The sequence below is a fragment of the Somniosus microcephalus genome, chromosome 25 (assembly GCF_052327205.1).
Source record: "Somniosus microcephalus isolate GS21.2 chromosome 25, FLI_Smic_1.0, whole genome shotgun sequence".
In the NCBI taxonomy this organism is placed as follows: Eukaryota; Metazoa; Chordata; class Chondrichthyes; order Squaliformes; family Somniosidae; genus Somniosus; species Somniosus microcephalus.
The window spans coordinates 11620306-11642410 of NC_141011.1; the positions used below are offsets into that span (position 1 = coordinate 11620306).

A 22105-nucleotide genomic window follows, 5' to 3' on the forward strand; every position below is an offset into this window, starting at 1 on the left:
GTTTCAAAATGTTCTTATCGAGTGGATAGGGCTGTTACAAAGAGACATAACAGACTTATGGTACCAGACAGTAGGCCTGCAGTTGTTTCAAGTAACGTTACAATATGTTTTTCAAGAAAATCAGTTTGAATCTGTATTCCAGAACTGTAGAATTTAAAGTTTTGCTGGGAAAGAATGACTTGCACAAAAACTAATTTTGTTTTTTGCTTTTGTGACAGTTCCGCCCCAGTGCAGCTCCATACATGGGGCCCCCTCAGCAGTATTCTGTCCAGCCACCTCCTGGTCCATTCTATTCGGGACCGGGTCCCGGTGACTTCACTACATATGGTAAGTGTTAAGCCACTAACAGTACTTGAGACTTCTATCTTTTAAATAGGAACAGAATGAATACTCTGCTTTTATTTCTGACTCATTCAATTTATTACTTTTAAACGTGTTTTTGCATTTCAGTGTATCACAATTATTGTTTAAAAATCTTAGTTTGTTGTGAACCAAGTTGAATATTGAATGATAAATGCATCTCAAAAACACTTACTTGTAACTGTGCCTTGCAAACTTTGTATTGAAAATATGAAAGCTTGGAGCAAGACCGATTGTTGTTCTGCCTTTGTAAAATTAGCATGGACTGCACTTCTTCCTTGACGTGGGTTGTAGATTTTGCCCTTCTAAAATTGGATTTTTATTTGTCCTGCGGATTGGAGAGTGCCGTTGAGGCCGCATTTATTGCCATCCCTAGTTATCTTAAATATGGGCTTTCTACAATCTTTTTACGCATGACCGTTTCTGAGGGCTTTGAATGTCAACCACGTAGCGCAAGACTGGAGTCATGTGTACAGCAGCCCTGGTATAGCAGTGGACCAGTTAGATCTTCACAAACATTCAGCAGCTTTCACTGGTCAGTTTTTTTCTGGTGCCAGCCCACAAATTGCCAGATTTATTTAATTCAATTTCATAATTTGCCATGGTGGGACTTGAATTCGCAACTTCTAGGTCGCTAATCTAGTACCATACCCATCGAGAGCCTGCAGCAAGGATTTTGAGGTGTACCACTGTGGTGAAGTACTCGTGGTTACATGTCTTTCACTAGTGGTACTGGTGAGAGCAACGAGCGTAGTGCACAAGCAGCATATTGGTGCATCATTAAACCATGTTGGTTCAAGTGCTATTTTTCCGAAGCATTTTAGTAGCAGTACATATCTTTTAGATTACTTTTGCAATCTGAACATTACCTTCAGAGGATAGGCGAGCAAATGCAATTTTAAAATTTGGTGTGCAAATTACATTACCCTGCAGGTTTTCATCAGCGGTGTTGCCACACTTAATGACACTGCTAATAAAGACCTGCTGTAAAGACATGTAATTTGTACACAAGATTTTAAATTGCATATTCTGTAGCCTTCTGAAGATAATTTATTCAGTTTCTGTAGAATATTTTAAAAGCTACAGTGCCATTTGTCATAGTTCAGTAAACGTAATGATTGACTTCTGCTACATTGCTTCCAGCTGATATATTCCAATTGCACAAGCAATCTAAAGGCTCACAGTGATCCATAACAAGGCAGAATCACTTACAAGTCTCATTGCTGCTTGTGAGTTATGTGGTCTGCTGTTGTTTGTTGATTAATTTTTAGTAAACCACCGAGGCTGGTTTGGTTCCCCAACAGCACTTTTAGTGAACAATGTGAAGAATAACGGCTACCTGCGAGTGATGACCAGGCAGTTAAGTCATTTAAGGTTACAGGTAGATGTTCTCATTCAAGCAGTTGCAGTCTTTTAAATCATGTCAAGGTGTTCAATTTTTTAAATGATCTATATTGTGAATTTTGCAGGCTGATTTTATTCAGTGTTGGGTCCTTTTGCCAACATCAGCTGTCTGTGCTTACACCACTACCCAGTGTGCCCAACGTGGGATATCCACGCTACAGGAGTGCTTGTGACCTAATCACTGCCAAGTTATTGAGATGATTACTAGGAAATAAGTTCACAAAAATTCTTCAGCGAGGGTAATTAATACCCTTGTGACTTTCAATGCCATAATACCAGAAAGGTTGAGGTGACAAGTAAAAGATTTGAACTGCTTCTGAGTCAGCTGAAGTCCAAAATCAGATTAATGTTCAAATCATTTCCATTTGTTTCTTTAGAAGATACATATACCATGTAGTTCATCAGAGCCATATAAAATAGTCCTGTTTTCTGTGAGTTCATAAATGTCCTTGTATATTTGCCTGGAAGAGTTACTGGAAAAGTTTGTACTCCTTCCCACTCTAATTCAGTAACCCAAGGGTTACGCAGGTTTCATTGTACATTTCTGCCAATTTAGGCCAAAGGTAAAACAATAAGACTGTCTTGTATTGTGCAACTGGATAAACTAGTTTAATCAAAAATGTTGAAATGGCAATATGACCAACGAGAGTAGCCACTGTCGTAAGAGAAGCCTCCATACTAGTCAGGCAGGTAGCTTCTGTAGTCCCAGGAAAGCAGTGGAGACTGGCACTCCTGTATTTGCTATTCCTGGAAAAAATCTTCATTAAGAGCGAGCTGGCGACCTAGTGGCAGCTCACTGAACCCAACGAAATATGGTTCTCTGATGCTCTTCGGTGTGCTACCACTGGCAGAGCGGGGAAGCGGCAAGTCTGCAGCCACCTGAACCATGTGGAGCTTGCCAAAGCTTCCTCGTGATTATTTTTTGCACATGGCTCAAACCTGCAGGATGTTGGAGACACATAATGCTTGCCAGACAGTGGTAGAATGTAGTTCAGTCTGCGATCCTGCACTTGGGAAAGTAGCAAGTCATTTCCTACAGTGAAGTAAAGGCAATAGTCATAGCTGCCCAGCAGTACTCTTATCCAACTCCTAACCGGTGGTAGAGACCCAAGCAAGGTGGAAAAAAAACTGAGATCTTGATCTCAACCAACAAAAAAAAATCCTGTTCTAATCTTTACTTTACAGATCTGCATTGTAACTAGCCCAGAACAAGAAAGTGAATTTTCTCACAACTATGCTCACTTAATTGATGACAAAAGTACAATTCTGTTATTCCTGCCTCTTAAGAATCATCTAGAAGTTCAAAAAGTATCTAAAGAATGTGCAGAATAATAGATAATTGATGTTGATGTCCATTGCAAAAGTCCATGTCGTCTTGTTTTAATTTTGGACTTCTATTATGCAAAGTGATGCTATCATTACCATAATTGCAAGCCCGGTGGCAGTGATGCCTGCCTTCGACATCTGACACGCTTATTATATGGTCATATTATACCATCCACTTATTCCAAATCAACCAGCCTCTTTCTGATTTCTTCTGTTTGCTCCCTATTTTCAAGTTACTTCCTCTCTTTCCCTCACCCACCCATCCCCCCCCCCCCCCCCCCCCGCCTGCCCCGGACACCCCTGTCCCCTGTCCAGTTTCCCTGGATCCTACACAATTCCTGGACCGAGGACAGACGGGCAGATAGACACCTGGATCCCAGGCTTGTGCCAGTACCATGGTAAAACTTTAAACTAAGACAGCAGAAGGAGGATAATTATCTGATCTTTGAATATTTGTCTGAAATATAAGCAATCAATTTTTTTTTTTTAATGCTATTTTTAACAAGATTCACCCGATAGTTGCTGGAATCATCACTGCCACTCTTGCCACATTTCCAAGGCCAGGTGCTGAAATGTGATCTTTCTTTGCTTAGCCTTGGCTAAGCAATGAGCAACAGGGAGAGTTGGGACCCGAGGCTAAACAAATTTATGTTCTGTTTCATGCCTAGCCTCAGAAACAAGGCGCAGAGGGTGGCCCCAATCAGGAGTTCAGCCACTGTGTGGTGAGTTTAAAAAAACAGTCGCTTTCTTTTTTTAATATATATATTTATAGATAGGCATGTATACTTTAAGCAAATTCTTGAGGAAAAACATTGCAGGGCTTCATCCATATTATATAATATATATAGTCGTATAATTTTTCCTTCTCTTCACCACTTGTGATTTCAAGTGAAAAAACAACAGGTGACCTGCTTCTAGCTTCTGCCGACACTGCTGTTGATATCACCTCCAGGCAGTGAGAGAGGGTAGGCTCTGGGAAGCTATCTCGCCAAGTCCTGGCCCACGCTTGGCATATCCCTACTGGATAGAAAGGTGGAGTTTGGGCAATTGTAGAGGTGAAAGTGTACTTCATCCTTTCAAGTCACAGCACGTTAGGCCCCCGGGGCACTTTACTCCAAGCCTTGGCTTTTATAAATCTTTCACCATGTAACTTGTAACAGAATAGCTTGGGTCACTATTAACGCAAACTTTTTACACATAATTAGCAGCATCTTTGTAATTTTGTTCAGAAATGTTTTTCCCCACTTGCATTGTATCATTCTTCCTTTGCTATCAGTTTTCGTTCATTTTCTCTTCGGTTGACTATTCTGGTCCCAGAAAAAGCAATAAAATGCGCTTGAGATGCAGTGAGGAAGTTGTTTTATAGCATTTAACTTGTATTCAATTATTTCATTTCTTAAACAGTGGACTCCGAGTAAGATAAAATTATTTGCCAATGAATGTTTATGTAGATTTGCTATTTTCAGGACCAATGGAAGTGTTGCAGGAATTGGAGGTATCTGAAGGCAGGGATCTGAAATATTTTCTGTAAGCCTGTTCGTCTCAGTGCTTCAATCCGTTCCAGAATATTTTGCTGTAGGTATCACCTGGATACCTGAGTGTGCCTCGTTTTTCATTCCTTCTTCCTGCTTTCTTTCCTCTCCTCTTACCTTCCTCTCTTTTCCCTTCTTCAGGTTTTTGTCAACATTCTTTTTTCTCTCTCCTAGTTTGATTTTTACTTTTTTCTTGTTCCTTGTTGCTGCCGATAGTTCTTTCCTTCCTTTTTGGTCTGAGTCCAGGGGCAGTGGGTTTGTCACACTGAGTCAAGGCGAATTTCGGGATGTAAGGAGAGGTCAGCCTAAGGTGGGATATGGGGTGGCACCGAATCAGTGGGCCGGGTGTGCCTTTAAGTCCTGATTTGATGCCTAGGTCACAGCCGAGTGGTCCGTCTGGTTTTAGCCCCTATGTTCTTTGTAGTGGTTTGAAACAACTGAGTAGCTTGCTCGGCCACTTCAGAGGGCAGTTAAGAGCCAACCATGTTTGTGTGGGACTGGAGTCACATATAGGCAAACTGAGTAAGGATGGCAGATTTCCTTCCCTAAAGGACACTAGTGAACCAGTTGGGTTTTCATACACTCTGACAGCTTCATGGTCACTTTTACTGATACCAGTTTTTTTTTATTTCCAAGTTTTTTTAAACTGAATTCAAAATCTCATTGCTGTGGCAGGATTTGAACTTTCATTCTCTGGATTACTAGTCCAGTAACCTAATCACTACTCTACTGTATCGTTCATGGGCCTTGGTTTAAAGTCTCATCCCTAAGACAGTAGCTTCAACAGTGCAGTACTCACTCATGGCTGCGCTGGAATGTGAGCTCCAACTTCTGACGTGGCGTATGAGCCCACAACTTTCTCGTTGGCAGGTGACCGTGCTGTTGCCCAAGCCAGGCTAGAACACACTTTTGCTTTTAGGATTACATAGCGGGGTGCGTGAGGAGCTGTCATGGCAGCTGTATTGCCGCTGCAATCGTTTTTTGTGAAACGTGATTGGCTGTTTCCATCATGAAAACAGCCAATCGGTAATGGCACTACAACAGTGGTTGTGGAATCTGATGGGTTGAAGTTGCGGATTTGAGGAACCTTGGTCTCTGTAATTTGATTGGTTGAAGTGAGGCTGTTCTGGTTCTGTGACGCGGCAACACTGCAGCTCTACATCACGTGGATATATATTCACCCTGATACAATATTATCAATATATACAAAACGTGCAGTTCAAATGGGCTGAGCTAGTTACTTTATGAAGTTAGGACGCTAAATGCTGTTTGTAACATTTTCAGGAATGGTAATTGGAGAGGAAGGGTACTTGCAACATAAATTAATTATTCTCCCACTTCCTTACCCAAAATTCACAAAATTACAGAAACCTCATTATGTTCTAGCATTATTCCTCCCTAGCAAAACCCTGGGATTTCACGGTCGCTTCACAACAGAGTGGATCAACTGATGTGAGCTGTCGGTGAGTGGCTCCAGAGGATCCTTCTGGTCCCGGGTGCTAATCAGAAGATGTTCAAACTGGCTGAATATACAGCCACATCTGGTCAGTACTGAATGCTTCCTGCTAGGCGGATCCCAATTGGCATTCCGGGACTCGGAAAGATACTGATTTGCAGAATTCCTATTGAGGCACTTGCTGATGGTCCTGTAGCTGATGGCAACAAAGGACTTTGCCACTGAGAATGAAGACCTGAAACCATTTATCTTTCAGAAGAGAAAAGAATGCAGAAATTGCAGATCTCTCGGGCAGTTGTGTGTAAACATTGCCTTTATCTTTTAAGTGTAAAGTGGGTGTCACTGAGAAAAATGCCAACTAATTTGAAATCTGTAGATGCAATTTAGTTCCCCCACCCGCCCTCTTCCAAATTTTCTCCTTTCATCTTGGAGATGGTGACTTTGAAATAAGGGTATAGTCCCACAAGCACTGGCAACTCTTTAGTACCACACTCAAGTAGTTTTTTTCCCACATGAGTCTAGTTAGGAAGCATCAGCAGGATAGCAGTCGGGAGCAGGACTATTTTTTCCCTGCCTTTATCTGCTACCCCACCCTGCCTTTGTCGCTACAACCTGGGGACAGAAAAGCCAAATGCCCTGCTGCTGCCTTCATTGAGGTTGGCCAACTTAGCAAAGACCAGGAATCAGCATGGGGCTTTCCTGGTCTATTTGGCTCTACCATATGGTGCATTATGTTTACTCACAGCCTTTTGGACAAACCTGAAAATAGCTGTTTTTACAAGGGTCACTTTTGAATATTAATAAACTACTTTCTGTGAAAACAAAACAGTCGACGAGAGTAATTCACACTTGGGTTGAATATTTTTAGCTGTAATTTTAGGCTCTACAATGAGGGTGGACAAAGGTTCGATCTGGAAGGGTGAAAGTGCTGAATTAGCAGGGAGGGGATTGTCTAAAGCTGTCGTGCTGTATTTCTGGCACAATGCCTGGCTCTGAGCTGATATCTGTGAGAATACATTGCCGTGCATCAGCTGGTCCTGTCGGAGGTTCAAAGGTCAGACTTGCAAAGAATGAGCCGATCTGGCTCGGTGCCAGGGTTTAGAAAATCCTGTAAGTTGCATCATTGTGTGAAGGTGATCAGTTATGTGCAGCCACCGATGAGGCCATTCTCCCCGCATGCAATTACTGTTGAAATGACGAACACTGGCTTAGTGTCCGAGCAGTAACATACACAGCAGCTTTTGATTTGATGTGCACGTGCATCCTTGCGAATGTGGAAGTATAGTACCCTCACACATGATGGTGGTTAGTATTTGCAATTTAATAGAAAATAAAAAGGCTGTGACTAGTAGTGAGCTGTAGAAGGAGGTCAGTGATGCCTGTAATGCTGGGAACTCTGATCTGAACCTTGACTGATGTGACCCTGCTAATCCAAGTGGGGACGTTTTTCCAGTTCTCAGCGGATCATTTTGAGCATTTCTTTGTTATTATTGGGACATGCTTCACGTCTACTGTTACAACTTCATCTGCAGTAGTCTGGCAAGTCTGCAGTACAAGCTGACCTCTTCTCCTGGTTTAATAATGGCTGTGAATGAGGGAGGGCAAAGAGTTGGATGGAGAGAGAGAGAAAATAAAATACTTAGTATGGGAAATGAGCAAATAGTTATAGGAAGAAAGATACAACAACTACTTGCATTCAACATGGAAAAATGGCCCACGGTGCTTCACGGGAGGAAAATGGGCAGGAACGGTCATGGTGACTGTATCTCACATGCTTTTGCTGCAGTGTGATTGTGCAGGATTTTTTTGGTGGACTGTGATTGTGATGAAAATTAAGTAAGGTTTTACTTAAAATGTTTGGTGAATCCAGGAGAAAAAAACTAATTAGAAAGGAGAGAAGCATTGATCTATGCTCAGAAATGGGTTTCAGTATTTCCCTCGTGATCCTTTTTGTATGAGCTTTCTTTCCCCATAACCCGTTCTGCTGATTAAGCAGGCATGTCCTGTATCCCGCACTGTAGATGTTTCTCACCATCATTTTGTACAGTTGGTCCAACTGACCCTGAGCTACGACTGCTTCACTCACACTTTGGGCTCTTCAGTCTGAAAAATAGAGTTTTTATAGTCTTGCATTTTACACATTACATTCAGGGCCCCAAAGCCAATTTCTGTCACTGGCCCCACCAAATTATGCAGCAAGAGAATGTAGAATCTACAGCTCGTTACCAAGTGGTCTACACACATTTATGTTTTTAAAAGTGTGACCGCAGCAATTTTGTCTTTTAGCACACCAGTTCAGAGAATGGCATTTGAACTGCAAACTTGCAGCCCCCGGTGAGGGTGAGAGCAGGAGCAGAACCTGCAGCTGTCCCGCCTACCTGCCACAACTACCCTCCAGCCATCAGTCAGCGCCTCACCAACCTATAGTCTGCCAGTCAGGTCGCCAACGCACCAGGCAGCACCACCAGGAGCCAAATTTTTAATTAAAAATAGATTTTTTACATACAACTATATAACCTTACATTCACATTGGGGAGACACTAACCAAAGATTACTGCCCTTTACACTTTTTCTCATTCATCAGTTCAGAAGTTATGACTGCAGTTTTACCCATGCTGCCCCCCTAGCTGTGAAACCACTCCATCTTTTACGCTGCCCCGCCCGGTACATGTGCTACACTGGCCCAGCCACAAGTTTGTAATTGAATATTTGAAGCAAAGACAAACAATAGCAACCCATGAAACAGCAGTCCCGCCAGGGTAAGAATGGAAGAAATACCACGGGGTACCAAATACAGCCTGCTTCTGATTCTGTGGCGGGGATAGTTTCCATGCCTATTTAATCACAAAGCCCTGGGGGCCCTGATCCTGATCACAATACACAACATTCTGCTTTTGTGCCCCTTTTCTACATTGACAGCAGACGTCTCCGCATTGCTTGTTTGATTTCAGTGTCATCTAGATGTGAGCAAACTTCTGAGCTCTACGCATCATGGGGACTGTGCCTGCAATTGAATTGCTAGTGATAACTTATAAGCCAAAATGTGCCTCATTTTGTCACTGTCAAACTTGAATGCATATGAAATTTAGAAAGTCCATAAAGTTTCCTTCCACCAAGATTGCAGAGCAAAGATGTTGAACTCTAATGTGCTTTCTCTTTCACCAGCGCCATCCTATTACAGTCAACCTGTGTATTCGCCATCTGCACCTTTGATAGTGCCTACACAACAACCACCACCTCCAACAAAGAGGGAGAAGAAAACGGTATGGCAAGTCCATGTGCTGCTTCCTTTCTGCTTTCTGTAGGCGACACTGAATGTGTGTAGATGAGTGGAATTGAGGTTTGACTCATAACTCGCAAATAGGAACTATCTTGACATGTCGTTGGGAAAATTATTCTGCCATTTAGTTATGCACCTGGTGTTGAATGTGTAAATGAGGTTTTAATGTGCAGTTTATATAGGCTGAATTTGTCAATTTGGAAGCATCCAATTGCCCTGTCGTCCTATCTCTAACTTCATTCAGGAAACGTGCCTCTTTTTTTTACTAATATGGTAGAAGCTGCTCAGTCATGGCAGTGCCGAGTCTGCTGGCTCCTGCCCACAAATTGGGAACATTTAAAAGAAGTATAATCACCTCAGCAGGGCATTCATTTTGGTACTGATGTCCGTATTCATGAAGGAAGGGGAAGAGCATTCTATCCAGCTAAGTGTCTATCGATTTCAAGGAGAGGTGGGATGTTGTATTGACCTATGTGGTGGAAGTTAGTTAGTACCTGCGCACCCAGATAGCTAATAAAATTAGCCTAACTGATGAGCGACCCCCCACCACCTCTGTTTTGGTACAGTTGATTTTACATCTTGAAATATTCCCACAGACATCCGCTATCATTTTAGTGTGGCATTTAACCACCATTCTAAGTGGGACAGACAAGGACAGATCTAGCCACCCAGAACTGGGCATCCATGAGGACTGTAGGCCATCAGCAGCAGAATTATATACCGCCACAATCTGTAAAGTCAAGTTCCAGCACATCCCTCGCTCCATCACCATCAAGCCACGAGACCAGGCCTGGTTCAACATAGTGTTGAAGGGCATACCAGGAGCAACACCAGACATACCTTAGAATAAGGTACAATCTTACTAAAGCTACTACTCAGGGCTATCTGCACATTAAACACCAAGCAGTAGGCTATAGTCAGAGTTAAGTGGTCCCGCAGCCAACTTACAGGAGAGGGAAGCCTCATAAACATCCTCATTCTCAACCAGGGTGGAGCCCCGCATGTGAGTGTAAGAAACAAAGCTGAAGTGTTCGCAAGCATCTTCAGACAAAAGTACCAAATGGACAAACTTGCTTGGCCATCTCCTGAGGTGCCCACCATCATAGATGCCAATGTCCAGCCAATTCAGTTCATTCCGTATGATCTCAAGATGCAACTGAGTGAACTGGACACAGGAAAGGCTATGGACCCTGACAACATCTTGGCTGTAGTGCTGAAGAATTGTGCACTAGACCTAGCTGTGGTGCTGACATGTACCCGACAGTGGGGAAGATTGCCCCACTATGTCCTACCCATGATGATCAGGATAAGTATAACCCAGCCAATTACCGCCCCATCAGCTACTTTCCAATTATCAGTAAAGTGATGGAAGAAGTCTTCAATAGCCCCATAACGTGGCCCCATAAAGCGACTCCTACTCACTAATCTGCTCACTAGTGGTCAATTCGGGTTCTGTCAGTTAGCTTGCTTCTGATCTCGTCATACCCTTTATCCAGACCCGGATGCAAAAGCTGAATGATAGAGGAGAAGTGAGAATAGCTGCCCTCAGCATCAGGATAGCATTCAACCTAGTATGGCACCAATGAGCCCCAGTAACACTGAGGTCAGTGGAGGACAAACTTTCCAGTGGCTAGCCATACCTGACAGAGGAAGATGGGGGTGGTTGTCAGAGGCTATTCATTGCAGCCCCAGAACATCACTGCAGGATTTCTTCAGAGCAGCATTGTCAGCAGCAATGATCTTCCTTCTATCAAAAGGGCTGTCCCCTGACTATTCCAATGGTCCGTTCTATTTATAACTCATAGAGTCATAGAGTAATTACTCCACAGAAGGAGGCCATTTGGCCCATTGAGTCCATGCTAGTGCTCTGTAGAGCAATCCAGTCAATCCCATTCCCCTGCTCTACCCCCATAGCCCTGCAAGTTTATTTCCCTCCAGTGCCTATCCAATTTCCTTTTGAAATCATTGATCGTCTCCACTTCCACCACCCTCGTCGGCAGCGAATTCCAGGTCATCACCCCTCGCTGCGTAAAAAAGTTCTTCCTCACATCCCCCCTGTATCTCTTGCCCACAACCTTAAACCTGTGTCCCCTAGTCCTTGCACCATCAACTAATGGGAACAGCCTTTCTCTGCCTACCTTATCCAAACCTGTCATAATCTTGTACACTTCTATCAAATCACCCCTCAACCTCCTTTGCTCCAAGGAGAACAACCCCAGCTTCTCCAACCTAACCTTGTAGCTAAAATCCCTCATCCTTGGAACCATTCTGGTAAATCTCCTCTGCACCCTCTCCAGGACCTTCACATCCTTCCTAAAGTGTGGTAACCAGAACTGGACACAATACTCTACCCTAACCAGAGGTTCAGCATAACTTCCCTGCTTTTGCACTCAATACCTCTATTTATGAAGCCCAAGATCCCATATGCTTTGCTAACTACTCTCTCGATGTCTTGCCACCTTCAAAGATCTATGCACATGAACCCCCGGCTCCCTCTGTCCCTGCACACTCTTCATAACTGCCATTATTAAGTGTATAATGCCTCTCTCTGCCCCTTCTGCCAAAATGCATCACCTCATACTTCTCTGTATTAAATCCCATCTGTCACTTGTCTGCCCATTCTGCTAGCCTATCTATGTCCTGTTGCAGTCGATTGGTATCATCATCACTGTTTGCCACACCTCCAAGTTTGAGATCATTGGCAAATTTTGAAATTTTACTCTGTATTCCAATGTCCAAGTCATATCAAAAAAGCAGTGGTCCTAGCACTGACCCTTGGGGAACACCACTGTCTACCATCCTCCAGTCTGAAAAACAACCATTTACCACGACTTGTTTTCTGTCCTTAAGCCAATTTCTTATCCAAGCTGATACTGACCTTCCTATTCCATGAGTCTCAATTATGTTAACCAGCCTTTAATGTGGTACTTTGTCAAACACTTTCTTAAAATCCATCTAGACAAAATCCATTGCATTCCAGCCAAACACGATCTGCCTTTTACAAATCCGTGCTGGCTCTCCTTAATTAACCTCTCCAAGTACCTGTTAATTTTTCCATGATTATTGTTTCTAAAACCTTACCCACCGCTGATGTTAAACTGACCGGCCTGTCGTTACTAGGATTGTTCTTGCACCCTTTCTTGAACAAGGGTGTCAGATTTGCCACTTTCCAATCTTCTGGCACCTCCCCTGTATCTAGGGAAGATTGGAAGATTATGGCAAGCCCTTCCGCTATCTCCACCTCCATTTCGCTTAGCAACCTGGGATGCAAGCAAGGATGGATATGCTTAGATTTATGGGGCTAAAAATTGAGTAGCGCCTCCATGTTGGAAATTGAGTGGTAGCGCCCCAAGAGGGAAGTGGGGCGCTACTGGAAGCGCCCTGCATCCCTCTTTAGGCGAGGGAATATCGCAACGTTACGTGCCGCAGCGCCGCGGTATTGCAGGCCTTCCTCCACTTCTTAAAGGGGAGGGGCCTTGCACAGCGCGACCCGGGGATTGGGAGTGCCGGGCTCTTGGAGCACAGCTGGCTCTCCGGGTGGGGTGGTGCGGCGGTTCAGGAGGCCGGCGACTGGTGCGCAGGCAGGTGCTGGCAGGCGGCCAGCAACAAAAATGACCGCCCCGCACCTTACCTTTTTAAATAGCGCCTCCCCGGCCGCAGGTAGGCGCCCCCGACCCCGTCGGACAGAACATCCGGCAGCAATTCAGGGGGCGCTTCTGAAGATCGCGAACGGGGCACTGCGCATGGCGATTATGTCATCGCCGGCGGCGCGGGGCGCTACTGGTTAGCACCGCCGCTAACCTCCCGCTGAAGTTCGCGGGAGACATGGGCGGCGCCGCACCAGGCGCTAGTTGCTTTGCACCCACGGGAGGCGCAAAGCAACCAAATTTTTCCCCCCATCCACTCTAAGCATATCCAGCCTTTCCAGTACATCCTGCCTATCAAGTTTCACCCCATCCATTACCTCTACCATCTCCGCTTCTACTGAGATTTTGTCAGCATCCTCTTCCCTAGTAAACACCGATACAAAGTACTCATTGTATTCTACCCTTGCCCTGCGCCTCTATAAGCATATATCACCACCTTTGTCCCCAATAGACCCCACCCCGCCTCTCTATACCCGCTTACTGTTTACATGCCGATAGAAGATTTTTGGGTTCCCTTTTATGTTAACTGCCATTCTATTCTCATTCTCTCTTTGCCAGTCTTATTTTCTTCTTCACTTCCCTTCTCAACTTGTTGTATTTGGCCTGGTTCTCACTTGAAGAATTCACCTGACCTGCATCATGCACCCTCTTTTTTTGCTTCATCATATTCTCTATCTCCCTCGTCAGCCAAGGAGCCCTGGATTTGGTTCCCCTACCTTTCCCTCTTGTTGGAATGTACCTAGCCTGTACCTGAAACATCTCCTCCTTAAAGATCACCCATTGTTCTGTTACAGTTTTTCCTGTCAATCTTTGGTTCCATTTTACCCTGGCTAGATCCCCTCTCATCCCATTGAAGTTAGCCCTCTTCCAATTTAGGAGGTCTACTTTCGATTGTTCTTTGCTCTTCTCCATTACTAATCTAAACCTTATGATACGATGGTCACTCTTACCCAAGTGTTCTCCCACAGACACTTGGTCCACTTGGCCCACCTCATTCCCCAGCACCAGATCCAGCAATGCCTCCTTCCTAGTTGGACCGAGAACATACTGGTCAAGGAAGTTCTCCTGAACACATTTCAGAAATTCCTCTCCCTCCTTTGCCTTTACTTTACCCTTATCCCAGTCGATATTTGGGTAATTAAATTCCCCCAATATCACCACTCTATAGTTCTTGCACATCTCTGTGATTTCCCTGCAGATTTGCTTCTCTATCTCTCCTGATAATGAAGCAGCCTACAGCAGGACATTTGCACCACATTAATGCCAGATAACGACCATCTCAAACAAGCGAAAGCCCAGCCATCTCCCCTGATCTTCAGTGCCCCCACCATCGGTCATTGACCAGAAGCTTAACTGGACCAGCCATATCAGCACGATGGCTACAAGAGCAGGGCAGAGGCTGGGTACTCTGCGACGAGTGGCCAACCTCCTGAACCCTCAAACCCTCTACCATCCACAAGCCTAATCAGGAGTGAGTTGTAATACTCAGTGGATGGGTACTGCTGCAACAGCACGCGAGAAGCTCAACATCATCCAGGACACAGCAATTCACTTGACTGGTGCCCCTGCTAATGTACTTGAGATCCACCCCCTCCAACACTGGCACACTGTGGCTGCAGTACAAACTATCTACAGGATGCACTACAGCAACTCACTAAAGTCCCTCCCTTGTGACCTCTACCACCAAGAAAGACAAGAGCAACAATACCCTGAGAACACGTTCAGCAAAAATTATTTTCCAATTCTCTCACTATCCTGACTTGGGCTCATATTGCCATTCCTTTCTCATTGCTGTGTGAATAGCCTGGAATTCCCTACCTATTACCATTGTCTCTTAGGCAGTCCCTCGGAACCAAGGATGACTTGCTTCCACATTAAAAATGAGTTCTCAGGTGACTGAGGAGTCCAATGCGGGACCTACAGTCTCTGTCACAGGTGGGGCAGACGGTGGTTGAAGGGGCGGGTGGGTGGGGTGCTTGGGTTGATGTGTGCTGCTTGTGCTTGGCTTCCGCTTGCTCCCGGCGAAGAGACTCAAGGCCTTCCCGGATGCTTCTTCTCCACTTTGTGCGGTCTTGGGCCAGGGATTCCCAGGTGTCGGTGGGGATGTTGCACTTTTTCAAGGAGGCTTTTAGGGTGTCCTTGAAGCGTTTCCTCTGCCCACCTGGGGCTCTCTTGCCACGTCGGAGCTCCAAGTAGAGCGCTTGTTTTGGGAGTCTCGTATCAGGCATGCGAACGATGTGACCCGTCCATCGGAGCTGATTGAGCGTGATCAAAGCTTCGATGCTGCGGATGTTGGCCTGAGCGAGAACACTGACGTTGGTGCGCCTATCCTGCCAATGGATTTGCAGGATCTTGCGGAGGCAGCTTTGGTGGTACCTCTCCAGTGCTTTGAGGTGCCTGTAGTAACACCATGACCACAGGGTCAACAGCACTTCAAGGAGAAGGCTCACCATCACCACCTCGGGGCAGTTACAGATGGGCAATAACTGTCAGCCTTACCAGTGTCACCCACACCCTGAGAACAAATGACAAACCGATTGGAGTTCTTTGAGGTTGTAACTAGTGGAGTAGACAAAGGGGAACTGGTAGATGTGGTGTATCTGGATTTTCAGAAGGCCTTCGATAAGGTCCCACACAAGAGGTTGGTGAACAAAATGAGGGCACATGGAATTGGGGGTAATATACTAGCATGGATTGAGAATTGGTTAACAGACAGAAAACAAAGAGTAGGGATAAACGGTTCTTTTTCAGGATGGCAGGCTGTGACTACTGGGGTACCGCAAGGATCGGTGCTTGGGCCCCAGCCATTCACAATCTATATCAATGATTTGGATGAGGGGACTAAATGTAACATTTCCAAATTTGCTGCTGATACAAAGCTAGGTGGCAGTGTCAGATGTGAAGAGGCTTCAAGGGGATCTCGACAGGCTCAGTGAGTGGGCGAGAACATAGCAGATGGAATATAATGTGGATAAATGTGAAGTTATCCACTTTGGTGGAAAAAAGCCGAAAGGCAGAGTATTTCCTAAATGGTGAAAGATTGGGGAATGCAGATGCTCAAAGGGACCTGGGTGTCCTTGTACATGAGTCACTGAAAGTGAATGTGCAGGTGCAGCAAGCCATTAGGAAGGCAAATGGTATGCTGGCCTTCATTACAAGAGGATTTGAGTACAGGAGTAAAGAAGTTTTACTCCAATTATATAGGGCCTTGGTGAGACCACACCTGGAGTACTGTGTACAATTTTGGTCTCCTTACCTAAGGAAGGATATACCTGCCATAGAGGGAGTGCAACAAAGGTTCACGAGATTGATTCCTGGGATGGCGGGAATGTCGTATGAGAAGAGATTGAGTAAACTAGGCCTGTATTCTCTTGAATTCAGAAGAATGAGAGGGGATCTCATTGAAGCATACAAAATTATTACAGGCCTTGATAGGGTGGATGCTGGGAGAATGTTTCCCTTGGCTGGGGAGTCTAGAACCAGGGGCCACAGCCTCAGGATAAAGGGTAGGCCATTCAGGACTGAGATGGGAAGAAATTTCTTCACAGAGGGTGGTGAATCTTTGGAATTCTCTACCCCAGAGGGCTGTGGAGGCTCAGTCATTGGGTATATTCAAAACAGAAGTCGATAGATTTCTGACAAGTAAGAGCATCAAGGGATATGGCGATAGGGCCGGTGAATGGAGTTGAGGCAGAAGATCAGCCATGATCTCACTGAATGGCGGAGCAGGCTCGAAGGGCCGAATGGCCTACTCCTGCTCCTATTTCTTATGTTCTTAAAAACACTGCTCAATACAGAACATGAATCGAGAAGAGTTACAATATGAACACTGTCTCTTAAGATCTTTCGGTTTAGGGGTAGGTTGGCCCACTCAGTCTGTGGACGTGTCCAGAGGTCAAAGTAAAAGTTATCTGGAAAAGGAGACCAGATTCTTGCCATCTTGATTCTTTGGGCACTCTGAAAATGTGCACATTATTACACTGGGAGTGGTTATCAAGATTGTACAGCTTTGTAGTCATACACTTGGTTTTGGAATAAAATGAGCTGTACCTTGCTCCAGGTGTGTGTCTCCGCCTACTGCTGAGCACTTAATGCTGCAAGGTTGTTTAGAGCTCCATCAATGTTATTTTTGGCCTATTATTGTCCCATTGATCTGAATACTGCTGATGCAGGGGTCTCTGAGGTTGGAGTCGGGGTCCAATCCAGTGAAAGTGAAGAGTTTTCACATCCCATAAAAGGCAGTGCAGATGGGGAATTGAGAGATTATGAATTTTGTTCTACCTGTAATTTTTCATTATATATTTTTTAAATTTGAAAATTGGAATTCAAATTGGGAGAACTGTTCAGATGGTGACTGGTTTTGCCAGGGTAGAAGGCGCACCACAGGAGCACAACCATGCTTGGTACGCAGCTCTCCAGAAGTCAAAATGTGACCGGAGAATTTGCTGACGTGACTTTGTGGTATTGTATTGAGCTGCTCTCTCGTGCAACCGTCTCGCCACACTTTGCATAAGCGGACTGTACATCATCAGTGAACCAGAAGCTGCAACTCTGCAGTTTCCTGCCACCGCAAAGACCTCGTATCCTTTAGGACGCTCAATCCTAGATCACTAGTGCCTGCTGCATTTTATTTTCCTTCAAGCATTTCCAGCATATCAACACACTGCATTAGAGCTGGGATTAGATTTCGAATTAACTAAATTTATTTCCAGAAATTAAACAAGTAGGACACATAGAGAACACGTGCTTATGTACAGTGACAGCAGTAAATGGCCTGATCTTTTAAAAGTACGCTGTGCTCCCGAGTGAATGTGGCAAAAGACTCGACCAGGTCTGGAGCACCCGCCCCGCCAACGCTCGCTTTTGGTTTTGGACCACCCTGTTTCATATGCTTTTGTACTTCATTGTCTCTCGTGCATGCTCGTTCTTGCTCGCTCTTTTTCTCACTCTCGCTCTCACAAAGCCTTCCTGGCTTAATTAACACATTGATACTGTTTGGAAACCTCGAACAAAGCCCACCTCCTTGAAGCCAGACATGCAAGAGCTGGGTGGCCATCTTCAACCTCCCTTGCCTCAGCTTTACATTTACACAGAGCACAATGTACTACGTTTATATTACTAACAAAAAGCTAGTTCTGCCAGCCTCTCTAATATGATAATACCATGGCATTTATCAAAGTCAGGGTATTAGATTTTACTTAACTCAAATTGATCTGAAGCTCCATTGGAGAAAGCTAATCTAGCTACATTGCAGGCCTGTATACTGCAGCTATTAATTTATGTTTCTACTTGTTCAGTGCAGTTTCATCTTGCTTGTATAGCCTGTGTGCCTAAGGTGTGCCTACAGTGTTGAAACTGTTTTTGGTAGCATATACCCAAGTGCCTCACACTATTAACATTGGAAGAAATTGAAGTTCCACACTAAAACAGAATATTTTTAACAGTAAAGCTCTTTGGGATGATGGAGAAATTATTGTATTTCTACCACTCTCTTTGTTTACGATATCTGTCGCTGTTCTAGATCAAGGAAACATTTCAGTGTCATATAGAAAGTCTAAACATGAAGTGGTGCATATGATGGTCAGGGCTGTAACAGTTTAATGCTGTGTTGGTTTCTCTTCTGCAGATTAGAATCCGTGATCCAAACCAGGGAGGCAAGGACATCACTGAAGAAATAATGTCAGGAGGAGGGGGAAGCAGAAACCCTACACCACCTGTAGTGAGGCCGAGCTCCACGCCCACTCCACCTCAGGTAGTTAGAACTGACTAAACAGCATCCAGTATAAACTAGCTGTTTGTTAAAAATTGGCAGTTGTATAGAATTTTTAGTTTTACTCCATTTTAGGTCCATTCTAATATTTATCAGAGGGGACTGTTACCAAGATATACAAGATGCTTAACAACATAGTGAAAGTAAACTCCAAACAATACTTTGATCCATCTGGCTCAGGGCTGTGCAGGGCAAATTTAGGACAGATGTTAAAATCCTTCTTTCAAAAGGTGGTTAACAGCTGGGAAAGAGTGGGTGCAGCCAAGATACTGGTTTCATTTAAGAAACAGTTAGCTGCTGCGATGAGAAGGTGGAAAGGTTAGTGTTCTGGAAGGATGAACTCAAATGTGCTGAAGGGTCATCTTCACCCCAGCCTATCTTGTGATCATTTGCAATCTTTCCAATAGATAGGCACATGGCGATTACATCCTAGGCGGGAGCGAATTATAGAGGGGGAATCTCAATTATCTCCCATAATGGAGAGGATTCCTCTTTTGCCAGATGAGTCTCCAAACGGCACTGTTGATTTCTGTTGACGTTTGAATGAGCCGCTTCCCCCACCCACCTGCCTCTGTCCTCCCTGCCTCGGTTGCTTTCGTTGGCAAAAGTAGCTTCAAATGAGCTCTCGGCTTCCCTCCTGCAATAGACCCGAGACAGACAGCCAAAACACCAACCACAGCTACAGCTGTGAGCATCCAAGCCAACGTGCACTCTCCCACTGTGCTCTGGTATGGTGCTGACAGATTCACTGAAGGTGAGCAAATACAGCCTTTAGTGTTTTTGGCTGGTTTTCTAGAGTCTGAGACCAGACCGAAGGCTGGAGTCACGAGCTGCCAGATCAGCTGGTGGAGCAGCCGCTGAGGTGCCAGCTGATCTTGCTGACAGGAGGAGCATTGTTGCCAAGCCTTTAGGCCAAACATTTTGAGAAGAAAAATTCTTGCAGATAATTTAACACAGGTAAAGGGAGTACAAGCAATTGAGGTTCCACTTTTAGTTTTAGAGTAAACATCGTTTAGGGATTATAGCTCTTTAGTGCATTACTATTGGAATGTTGGAACAAAAGAATATGCAGTACCAGGAGAGACCATTGTGGTCCATCTGGCCAGAGCAGTAAAATTGAAAGTGGGAAGATTTTTTTCTAAGTACAAAGGAGTTCCGTTTGCTTACTACAGTTTGAGAGAAACTGTCATTATTAACTACATAGCTTATTTTATCTTGAGCCAATTGTTTCCGGCAAGATTTTGATGCATTTCCTGAATTTTGTTTCTATTTAATCGATTATTAAAATGGACTGATCCCATTGGTACGGCATTGTGTAGCAATCCCCAATTGACTGCAGATTTTTTAGAGCAAACTTAAGCATCAATGTGCACACAGAAAGGGGTTCTGTGGCATATACAAGTCTAAAAAGGTTGACTTGTGGCCGTAATTAGGGCAAGTGATTTGGTGTGGGGTACATCCAGTGAAAGAATCCTAAGAATTTTGATTTTACATTGGGTTAATATGTATGAAAAGGTGAAAAATATAAATAATAAAATATCTGACATATGGTATTTAAAACTCAAGGTCTGTAAGTTCAAAACAAATGACCTTTTTTTTCCTTGTTTTAAAATCTTTTTTAATTCATTTACATTGAGTAGAACTGGTAATATTGCATCTGCGTATTCAGAATTTCAAAAGTACCTGAGTGATTATGCATTTAACTTGGAATTTAATTTTTGAACTTAATTTCTATCTAATTTTACACATTTTATGCACCATTTTTGTTTTGTTCTGGTTTGTGTTCTCTAAATGCAAATTAGTAAACCAACCAAAACCTAGATCTGTAGGGGGAGCTTGACTATCGGTTCCAGAGTTAATGTAGCTTGCGGTGGCCATGTGACATGTAATGACATCATATGGTCGTCAGTTCCCTCATTTTTCAGGTGCAATAAAGTGGTACAAAACGGAAAAGATACAAACCCACAATGTAAACACAACTCGCGTGCTTACTCTAGTTCTGAATTACCACAGTTGGATATTGTATATTATAGCTGCTGCACAATGTAATTATTGAGATTTAAAATAAAATGTGAAGATTTGCTGAAGTAAAACTTTCTGAAATGTATGCTTGCACATCTTGTTTGAAGTGTTGTCTGTGTTTCATGTTGTACTGAACTTTAAATACTTGTCTGTCTTCTAATGTGTATGATGTATCATGTTCCCTCTAAGTTAAATTCCAATTACAAATGAAGAATTAAAAAAAAAATCATTTCACAAATAATTGTGAACAGATGAATTTTAGTGCCAGGGCCTGATTCTTGTCAGCTTTTAATTATGTATATGAAGCGTTTTCATCCAGGTGGTATCCTTTGGCAGTGGAAGTCTTATGTAATTCGGTAGACCTAATTGGAATTTAATGCATCCAATGTTCAGGTTACTGCCGGAGTAACTGGAGTATTTCAATCGCCTGTCGTAGTTGTCTTAAATATAAAAAACAATATTTTGCATTAGTTTGCCCAGTATTGCCACCAACTTTGGACCACAGATGTGTCTGTCAGTCATCAGTGCTCTTTTGTTGGGTAAGAGATGGTGTAGTATCATTTGCAGGATGGGACTGCTCTTCAGTGTTTCCTTGTTGGAATGAAATGCTTCGTCCAGCACTCTTTCAAAGAACTAAAGCAACTTTACTAACGAGCGTCCATGTGATTTGAAGCTGTTCAAACTTTGGCCTGCTGGTTGTGAGTTTGGTCCTCTGCTCCTAGAGCAACCAGGTGGGCCTCAACGTTCTCTGATCTTCTAAACCAATACACTTGCATGTCAGTGTTCCCTTTCTTACCATTTGTTTCTGTTCATATTACCTGCTTAAAAGAGTAGTTATATTTATTTTTAGATCTGAATATATCCTCCTTGCTATAGAGAGTACTTAAAAAAATAAAAAAAAATAAAAATAAATTTAAAAAAAAGTTTGCTGTATCATATCTCAATAGAGTTACAATCATGGCCCATCCTTGTCAGCTGGAATGATTGACGAGACTCGTTGGTTGGTATGTACAACTACAGCCGCCATAAATTGAAAATGGTGGTATTGGCTACGTGGTAGAGGTGCAGGGTGGTGCAGTGGTGGAGCTCCAAGAGTTGGCCCAGGAAGTGATGAGCTACCAGTTAATGCTCTTTAATATTACAGACTTAGTCTTTAAATCTCTCTTGTGGGGAAGTGACAAATGAAGGTTGGCACAGAGAAAGAAGCTGTCCCATTTTCTTTCTCTTCCCGATTCTCTCTCACCCCCCACGCCCCCCACTCCCTGTTATGATAGTTGGCCATTTTCCTGACAGTTATATTGGTAGAGG

General features: G+C 43.8%; 1 protein-coding gene across 23 annotated transcripts in view; it reads left to right on the forward strand.

Moving 5' to 3' along the window:
- LOC147100499 (eukaryotic translation initiation factor 4 gamma 3-like) overlaps positions 1-22105 on the forward strand; it is a 290666-nt gene that overhangs the window by 151953 nt on the left and 116608 nt on the right. For 22 of the 23 annotated variants that reach the window (XM_085966798.1, XM_085966800.1, XM_085966802.1 and 19 more), the window contains 4 exons: positions 219-327; positions 3759-3812; positions 9244-9341; positions 18632-18757. In XM_085966798.1, the coding sequence (XP_085822924.1) occupies positions 219-327; positions 3759-3812; positions 9244-9341; positions 18632-18757 (387 nt within the window). The remainder of the gene's footprint in view (positions 1-218; positions 328-3758; positions 3813-9243; positions 9342-18631; positions 18758-22105) is intronic. The other variant, XM_085966808.1, reaches the window with a different exon arrangement.